This window comes from Montipora capricornis, chromosome 5 (assembly GCF_036669925.1).
Source record: "Montipora capricornis isolate CH-2021 chromosome 5, ASM3666992v2, whole genome shotgun sequence".
NCBI lineage: Eukaryota > Metazoa > Cnidaria > Anthozoa > Scleractinia > Acroporidae > Montipora > Montipora capricornis.
The window spans coordinates 28746591-28756590 of NC_090887.1; the positions used below are offsets into that span (position 1 = coordinate 28746591).

Consider the following 10000-nt stretch of genomic DNA (forward strand, 5'->3'; position numbering starts at 1 on the left):
AGCCCAGAAGCCAATGTTTCTCACTTCCCATTTATTTTCTTCAATCTTTCTGGGTTCAGTACTTTGCTAGTAACCACATGTCTTCTCAGACTATTTATCCAAGACTTCTACCATGGCACTACAATGATAGACAATACCAAAACAATATTGTGCACTGTTAGAGCTACATATTACGCAAGGACAGATCTGTTTCGTCGTACGAACGTGTGAGGACCTGTGAGCCAAAGGGCCTCGTCTGGTATGACTTCTTAATGACCCCCCAACTTGAAAAAAATTGTCTGGAACGGTGCACGTACCACAGGCAACCCAGTGTACCCTCACGGAGGGTCTAGTTTGCATAAGAATACGCAACTCATTTCCATTTGAATGGTTGTGCACCATGACTCGGTTTGAAACTGAGGCAAGCAGCAACTCGGAAATGGGCTTTTGGGGAACAGGAGAACAAAGATGGTGGGTGACAACATATCTTAGGGAACAAGGGAGCATAAACCATTTCAGGGATCAAGAAAACAACCCCCTTTCCCCCAACTACTACAGCAACAAGTGTTACAGTCACTGATCATCATTTTACTGTAATGTTAAAACAGGTATATTTAGACCAAAATTAACTCTGAGCCAACGGCGTTTATACATATAGGTGTGGTTTGGACGTATTCTTGGGTTTCACTCACGTGATCAACAGCCATGTTTTTCAACGAAAACAAAAGAAGACGTTAGCATAATAATAGCTTTCAATTCCCGGAGGATTGGATCGGGACACCAACATGGCCGCCATTTTATTGTTTGGGGACACCAATATGGCGGCCGTGACGTCATATGAAATTTAAATGTTCACTTCAGTACGCTATATTTGCGTGACCTTAGCGTGACCAAACATTTAGGCTGATTGGGATCGTTTACTATCAAGCATCAAGCATCGTGAAGGTAATGTTCTCGTGATGAAAGCATATTTTTAATGTATCGATATAATTTCGGATAAGTTTAATTCTTGCATTTCGTCAACATTCCTAGTTTTGTTCAGGGCCCAGTTGATTCAAACGCCCGAGAACCTTTAAAAATCCGGTGAATCGAACATAGTCACTTTCCGACAGTTTCAATCTGTGCGAGATGGTAGTATTTGCATACGTGACCTCGAAAATACACAATCTAAGCATTTCTTAGTAAAGACGTGTACCAAAGACTTGGTCAACGTTTAACGTGGAGTATATTTTATGGATAGTGACCTGTCCAAAGGATAAAGTTATCTAGCCTTTGAAAGTACCGACCAGTCCACGTCAGGCGTTGCGAACGCGCGCGGTATGAAACCCTTCAATAATTTGCAAAATTGTTTGTATTTCTTTAAATTTATGCCCCTGCTGATAGAAAGGACAAGAAGTGACTGCTTTTTAAACGTGTTTATCTAGTTTTAGAGCTTGCATTAATCATAGATCATCATAAATATTCTGCCAAATTATGTACAATTCATGTAGCTTAAGAATAAAATACAAACCTTATACAAACCAAAATTCGAGTGGAGTTAAGGCTTGTGACAATCAATGCGAACGACTTTAAATAGAACAGGTATCATGCAGGTTTTTCTGTTGTGTCTAATATTTCTCGCCACGTTTTGCAAAGTAACGAAAATTGTCAATTACGTAATCATGTGATAAGCCAATATTTTTAGGGAGGTATTGCTGCAGAATACTGTTGCGAAATCGTGTGAAGAACGAGGCTTATGGCAGTACATGCTATTCTTATGCAAATAAGTGCCGAGTATTCTGTAGTTTAGCTCAATAAGAAATGGCATTGGCTTTGAAATTGAATTGAACAGCCAAGCAAGCAATGGAGGGCAAAAACCCAGCGTGCTCTTAAATGTGTCACGAGATTGTCACGAGTAAATTATGTTGCTCGTGATCAAGTGATTCTTTCAGCTGGTAATTATAATAAATTGCTGTCACTGCCTTAAAAAAGCAGTGTACCGTGCAACTTTATGTATATATTATTTCCCCTCAGGCTCAGTGATTATCGGTGAATATTCACCGAGACGAAGCCAATGAGAGCATGCAAATTTTGTGTAATCACCTGACTGTGTATTTATACTAAATGTGAATATTGCTAATATATTAGAAGGCCTTGCATGTGAATAATAAATAATTATTTATTGTTCTCAGATAATTATATTTAAATTGTAGGGATTGAAAGTGACAGTGCATTTTGCAATAATTTGCTACAATTAACAATTATTCGCCGAAGGCAAAGTGATTATCGGTGAATATTCACCGAGACGAAGTCAAGGTGAATATTCACCGATAATCACTGAGCCTGAGGCGAATAATTGTTTTCGTATAAATACACAGGTGATTATTTCAAAAAAGAGAAGAAAAAAAACATTTCAACGCGAAATCATCTTCACTTACAGTGGCAAAACGACTACTGGCAGCCATTTTGTCGGTCGAGGTGATTATTGGCTGATAATCCGAGATAGCAAGCCAATGAGAGCGCGTGATTTTGTATAATCACTTGTGTATTTATACTAAATTAAAATTAATCCATGTTGAAATTCAGGAAGAGTGAGTGGATTAGTCATGCAGCCATAAATTTGTTGTGAGGTAATGAGGGTGTGAGCTCTCCCTGTTTTACACTGGTATAAATATTTAGTGATGTTTAGATTGGAGTATGTTGAAATGCAATTAACTTTGAGAAGTCTCTCTACATGTAAGATCTAATACCTTAAAAACTTCATTCATTTAATGAGATTAACTGTCTTCCACCTGGAAGATGCAGATGGAAGTATCACTTAATTAATAAATGAATATGAATGTGAGCACAGACAAGTGCAGAATCACTTCAATCTTGTGTTGCTTGACACATTTTATGAAGGCTCAGACCTCAAGTACCTTCCAGGTGAGAGAATTGTCGTCAGAGATAGTTAATCAGTAAACAAAGTTTTGGAGTAAGAAGTCTCCAATTAGAAATTTTCCGTTCTGGGTGTACATGTACACACAGGGTCTAAAGATTAAAAAAAAATTACAATAAAATATTGTGAGTGTTGAGAACTTAAAGAAGATAGTTGAAGTACAATAATAATAAAGTATTCTCTTGTGTCTCACAATGTGGTCACTTGTGATGTAGATCATGATGTTTCGACTGCATACTGCTAGTCTTCATCAGGCGATGAGGTCAACTGGTTACACTTCACCTTTTAAGCAGGATGCTCCGCTGTGATTGGTTGGTTTTCAGCAGCTATGATTGGTGCATTTTGATCCTCGCTTTACTTCGTTCCAAAGCGGGAACGAAGTAGAGTTTATTGATTGTGAGCCTCATTGGTACACATGCAGGGTCAAAGAGGCGATTCACATAAGACTTCACCCTAACAACATCAACAGGGATCATAAGTGGAATAGAAATTCCGGAAGCATGGATACCCACGATCAAGAAGCACAACCACAGGAGAACTGTACGACAGCGGACTGCCAAAGGAACAACACACCAAAACAGTGAGGATCAAAATACTCCAATTACAGCTTCTGAAAATTAACCAATCACAGTAGAGCATCCTGCTTAAAAGGTGACGCGTAACCAGTTGACCTCATCACCTGATGAAGACTAGCAGTATGCAGTTGAAACGTCGCAATCTACATCACAAGTGACCACATTGTAAGACAAACGAGAAAACTTTATTATTATTGTACTTCACCACAATGAATAACAGCAACCTTTTTTACGATACTTGTAGTACTTTTTCTCCAATATTAAGGTAGCTCTTGACTTGTGAAAATGTACAAATGTAGGAAAGGATAGTCTCCTATGCAGCCGTTTAATATCCAATGACTGTATCGAAATGCTTGCCTCCATTTAAACTAACACCCGATCCAGGCTAGCCAAAGAATGTCTGCATTGTAACAGCCATGTGTTGCAGGAGATAAAGGAAAGTTATTGTACTCCAGTTTTTTGCGGCCATTAGTAGTTTAGTTCAAAATGAGCGGCACAGACAGTTCTCTGAACCATTGTAAGTTTGGCATATTGGTTTGGGTCCCAGACCAAAGAGGTCAAGGTTAGAAGAGACTTGTGTTGTACGGCAAAGTCTTTAGTGTCAAACTACATGTATTAATTCTTAAAATTTCCTTCAAAGAAAACATTGGGCCTTGACATCTAGTCAGAAATGTGGTTTTTAGGCTTACATTGCATTTTGCAGGGGGGACACCAAGATACAGTTTGTTTAGCTGAATCATATTTATTCTCTGTGAGACATGGCCTTGTCATTACAAAGAGAACTATATAGGATAATAATTTGATAGTTCTTTAATGTGGCAGTGGTCTCAGTTTGAATCCGTTTTCACCTACAAGGAATTGGTGATCTTCATTTTACTTAGGTTGAATAGTTAAAACAGCTATCAACCCCCCAAAAAGGACAGAAAACATCTATAGATATCTTCCCTCAAACTCTGTCTTATGCATTTCAACACATCTTGTTAATGTTTCATATCATCTTATCGGTTTCTTTATTCATACAATTACCTATTCACTCTCAACATTACAATGTAGTAAGGGAAAAAAGAAGTGTACTATGCACTTACTGGTTCCCGATTTCAGGCCCTTAAGATCTATAGTCCTGTGTCTTCACCACTACACTACAATGACGAATATGCTCAACCTCTTTTCATTATTTTACTTTTGCATAATAAGTCAATTGATATCCACGTACATGTATAATAACCAAAACTGACCCTAATTTCCTTCTAGGTTTAATTTAGGCTCCAGAAAAAGTTTCTTCAATTCATCTGAGTGCATATTCAACCTTGGTAGGTTAAATGAGGATCACCAATTTAACCTACTTTTTCAAGGTAAAACTGGATTCAACCTGAGAATGGATTTTAAAGGCAACATTGATGTCTCCCATCTATTTTAGATTCTAAAGTGATACCAGAGTACTTCCGCAGCGTACAGTGTTATAAGATGGACCAAGAGATATCAAGTAATGAAAAGACACCACTGTTAGGAACAGAACATCCTACTTTGGAAAACCACAGAACACATGATGTTCCAGTGTATGACACCAAACCAAATGGCCCTTCACCACTAAGCCGGTCATTTTCGGCAGATTCAAACCAATTTGGAAGTACAACAGTAATCTCCTATCACAACATTTGTTACTCAGTCACCACCAAGGAGAAAGGAATAAAGAAAGAGAGACAAATTATCAAAAATCTCAGGTGAGGGTTATGCTACTGTAACATCATTTGAATGTTATTTTGAAGAAAATAAAGGATTTTACCACAATTGCTTGTAATTTTGCAATCTGATAGGTTAATTTACCATTGTCAATAAGTGTCTAGACAATGCTGTATGCGTCATGCTCGCATCAATTTGTCACGCAATGTAATAGCCAATCAGGAACGCCCATTTGGGGAATAAACCAATCATATTGCAAGAAAGTTATAGACAACGCTTGCTCTTTCTTTGTGTCATGATTTTGCTCACGCTCTGAAATAAAAACTTTCTTTAGTGTTCAATATTGTGGTAAAAAACAAATCGAAAGTGGTTCAGCGTTGTCTGTACTCTTATCGACAATGATATTTGTCATCACAGTGGTTAAAATTTGTTCTGGACTCACTCAGCTGTGCCTCGTGAGTCCACAACATTTTGACCATTGTGATGACGAATATCATTGTCGATAAGAGTACAGACAACGCTGAACCACTTTCGATTTGTTAAATTGAAGCAAGCAAGATCATTGTTAAGTTAAAGTAGTCGATAAACAGATACTTCCATAGTGGAGACCCAAACAAATTTAACAAACATTGTAACATGGAGTAGTGAAATTGAACATAGGCAACATTTGTAGACAGTGCTCTGACCTTTGCTCCAACTTTTCTCTTTATAAAGTTTTTTATTCTTTAACCCATTGACTCCTAAACCACCCACGAGTAAAATTGTGTGGTATCAGACAGAGTAAAATCTATTAATGAAAACTTGGTTTTATCAATTCCTCTATTCACTCTGACCTCTGACGAAGGGTTAACGCTCGAAACGTCAGCTTTCCAAATCATTCATGGTGGTAATTCAACCTTTATCAACACGTTTGATAAAACCAAATTTTTCTGTTTGACTCTCCCATTGACGCAGCACCACAGTTTCTTTAAAGACTAGAAAGTTGTGGTTAAAAATTAAAGTCTCACTCCAAGGAGTCATTGGGTTAGAGACGACATAGTTTTTGAGTGGATGCAGGGGTTACCGGTATTAATATAAATTTAAATTCTTTCTGTATTTCATGATTTAAGTGGCCTTGTGCAACCTGGATTAAATGCAATACTTGGACCAACAGGAAGTGGAAAGACAACGTATGTATAATATAATAGGATATCAAATTTTCTTCCTATTTTTCAACAAATGTCCTATCTTCATCCTTTTTATTTTTCCCTTTACTCTGAGACCCTTTTTAAGGAGCAATACGGTTTCTTGATAAGGTACCCCAGTGGTGAGGGAATTTGATGAGCTAAAAGGGATCAGTGATGAAGGATGTTTAGATCTTTTTAATTTGTATAATGAAAAAATCTTAAGACTTCTCCATCAATGATCAAAGACCCAAAAAACTAAGGACCTCCTCCCACCTCCTGAAAGTAAATAACACATCAAATAGTAAATGGGATAAACATGATTTTGATGATTGTCGAGTCGTTTCTGTTGAATTATCACAGAGTCCTCATTTCCCACACCCCCAGGCCAGAATGTTACAAACAGAGATTTCAAGAAACAAGTAAATGTAAAACTGTGACGAGAAAACACAGCATTCCTTTTGTTTGCAGTGGACACTATAGTAAATAATTTATGGAAAATTGTCTAAAAGGTCTTAATAATTGTTTTTGTTCTGCGTTTACCACATTGGTGTAGTAGACCTTTGGATAATTCTTCAGGAATTACTTACGGTCAACTGCAAACGACAGAAATGCAGTATTTTGCTTGTTAGTTAGATTTTTTGCTTTCTTTAATAATGGTGTCATTGTATTTGGTCTTTGTCTTTCACATTCCAGCCATGGTTGTGTGAACAATGAGGACCCTGCAGTATTTCACATGAAAATGACTCAGAGCTGCCCTTTGTAACCAACAATGTTTTGCTATTAATCATAACCATTACAATTTTCTCAAATTGTATTGGTGCATTGACTACTTTATTTTTCACTAATTATTGTGTATAATGGTAACAGGACTGAGTGGAGTCCAATTTGGTGTGTAGTCATACAAGTGATTAACAAAATTGGACGATCGTGTAGTGGGAGTCCGATTTGTTTAATCACTAGTATGATTACAGACCGAATTGGACGACACAAAGTCCTGTTAGCAATTAATCATAACCATTACAATTTCCAAGAAAGGAAAATTAGTGCATTCCTTTTTCACTGTCTAATGTTACAAATTCATCCATTTTGGAAAATCCCCAGTTTGGTAGGCTAAGTGGTTGTTGCTATGGTTATTGTGATAAATTCTGTGATTGGTAGATTAAGCTGAGTGCACTTAATATGATTGGCTGATGTAACTGTTTGATATCAGGTATCCGATTATTTACTGTTGTATACAGCTGTCTTTTTCTGGGGGGTCTTCAATCTTTGTTTTTTATTTCCTGGTTTTTCACATACTTGACTTCTTCACGCTATCTCAGGCTTCTGGACATCTTGGCTGGCCAGAAGGATCGAAAACATCTGTCAGGTGTAGTCCTTGTTAATGGACAAAAGCAACCAGAGAATTTCAAATGTATCACCGGATATGTTGCACAGGTTGGTTGAAGAAAGCCAAAGTGACAAACACACACACACAGCTTTTAGAATTGTCTTTAAATAAAACAGAACTTATTACAGAGATTTATACGGCAAACGGCAAAATGTGACTTTTACCAAAATCAAAGAGACGAAAAGAGAGAAATGCTCCTCACACCTATCTGGATAATTTAAGCAACTGTCTCTGATTATAGACACCTGAAAAATTCAGATGGCTTCAACGGGATTTGAAGCCATGACCTCTGTGATGCCAGTGCAATGCTTTACCAACTGAAACTATGAAACCGCACAGTTGAGAGCAGGTCAATAAAAATATTTGGCTTTGGTACATCTCCCACCGTCAATACAAACTCGCTTTGACCAGCTTCTAGATGGCTCGGTTGCTCGGTTGTAAGCCATTTTACGGCGCAATCGTTCGGTCATAGATTCAAATTTCTTTTAAGCCTGTACTTTTTTCCATGGGGTACTCTGGAAATACTTAAATTTCTCCACTGACTGCAATGAAATTGTGGAATGTTGTTTCGCATAGATAGTCGTGACATGATTCTACGTCGTTGTACGCTTTGTCTCATCAAAATACTGAGTTGCTAATGGAAGACGGCGTATTATGAACATATGAGCATCAAATGATCACAGAATTTCCATGCAAAAGGGAAACGTGTTTTTGGTGGATGGATTGTAATGTTGACTAATATGTGCAGCCGACGTGAGAAAACGTATCATGTGAACAATGATTGATGTTGCCTTTGGATACGATTTGGAAAATGAAGCACAATTGTATTTAAGGCGATGCAAAAGTCAAACTGACGTTGCTTAGGTTTTGTGTCCGTCCACTTTTTCTTTCCTTGTTATCGATTATGTATGGAATCATAGTTCATTATGCATGGTTCTCTAGGCGTAAACACTGACGGCTTAGTTGACCAGTGACATCATGGACCACAGCGTTTATACCATCTACTGACCTTACACCAATCACATGACTCTGAAGATGAGTTACGCTTAGGTTAGCTAAACATCATTCAAAGTCACCCTAATCAGTCCTCAGGACTACACTCACCTGGGCGATCGTACTTCTCTTTAAGAATTGTAGTGGGTTTAAGGACGGTTCCTATTGAGCATACGTTCTGCGCATCTAAAAAAAACCACGCGGAGAAAGCATAACTTAGCAAGTGCTCTTGGTATCCGAAAAGAAGATTGGGGGTAACCATTCATTTTTTAGAGATAATTGAGCTTCATTTTGGAAAAGGACGCCATACGTTGCCTTGTATTTTAAAGCTTTTTATAATTAATATTGTTGATTGATTATCTTTGAAAAATGCGTGGTTTCCCCCAATTTTCTTTTTGCTTTTCCCGCATACTCATAAACCGCGCAAATATACCTTTGAATTAGTAGGCACCGTCCTTGATGCTTTCTAAACCACTTCCTTACGAATGAAGTTCATTCAACACTTAATTGAACCCCACTCTATGCATTCAGTTTTTTATAATTTTCCAGGATGATGTTGTGATGGGAACTTTAACGGTGAGAGAGAACTTGCATTTCTCTGCATCCTTAAGACTCTCCAGAAAGCTGAGTAAACGCGAGCGTTCAAAGAGAGTAGAGGAAACTCTTAGCGACTTGGGCTTGTTTCATGTGGCGGAGTCTAAAGTACGTACAGATAAGTCTAATGGTAATGGTAATGCATTTGTATACTGCACATATCACATCAGTCTCGTGGCGGTTTGTCAATTCTCCGAGAGTTAGACCACCAACATCGATGGTCTCGAGTGTGTGGGTTCTTGACAGATTTTGCTCTGTCTAACGCAAGACAAGTTTACTCGTCTATGGGGGTGTCCTAGGGCGTTTGAGGTGTGAATGGGTTAACCCACTGACCCCTGGGAGTGACACTTAATAGATTTTACTCTGTCTAACGCAAGACAAGTTTACTCGTCAATGGTGGTGTCCTAGGGCGTTTGAGGTGTGACTGGGTTAACCCACTGACCCCTGGGAGTGACACTTAATAGATTTCACTCTGTCTAACGCAAGACAAGTTTACTTGTCAATGGTGGTGTCCTAGGGCGTTTGAGGTGTGAATGGATTAACCCACTGACCCCTGGGAGTGACACTTAATAGATTTTACTCTGTCTAACGCAAGACAAGTTTACTCGTCAATGGGGGGTGTCCTAGGGCGTTTGAGGTGTGAATGGGTTAACCCACTGACCCCTGGGAGTGACACTTGACAGATTTTACTCGTCAATGGGGGTCGTCC

At 38.3% G+C, this 10000-nt stretch overlaps 1 protein-coding gene across 1 annotated transcript; it reads left to right on the forward strand.

The window, feature by feature from the left end:
- The first annotated feature begins 4730 nt into the window (after positions 1-4730).
- Positions 4731-7760, forward strand: LOC138048640 (broad substrate specificity ATP-binding cassette transporter ABCG2-like). The gene is made up of 4 exons (XM_068894796.1): positions 4731-4781; positions 4889-5192; positions 6261-6320; positions 7637-7760. The coding sequence occupies exons 2-4, from the start codon at positions 4936-4938 to the stop codon at positions 7758-7760; spliced, it is 441 nt and encodes a 146-aa protein (XP_068750897.1). The 5' UTR covers positions 4731-4781; positions 4889-4935.
- Positions 7761-10000: the final 2240 nt, after the last annotated feature.

Coding starts and splice junctions, on each gene's coding strand:
- LOC138048640 (XM_068894796.1), top strand. CDS start 4,936: ATGGACCAAGAGATATCAAGTAATGAAAAGACACCACTGTTAGGAACA. Junction 5,193..6,260: donor CAAATTATCAAAAATCTCAG/GTGAGGGTTATG, acceptor TCATGATTTAAG/TGGCCTTGTGCAACCTGGAT. Junction 6,321..7,636: donor ACAGGAAGTGGAAAGACAAC/GTATGTATAATA, acceptor ACGCTATCTCAG/GCTTCTGGACATCTTGGCTG.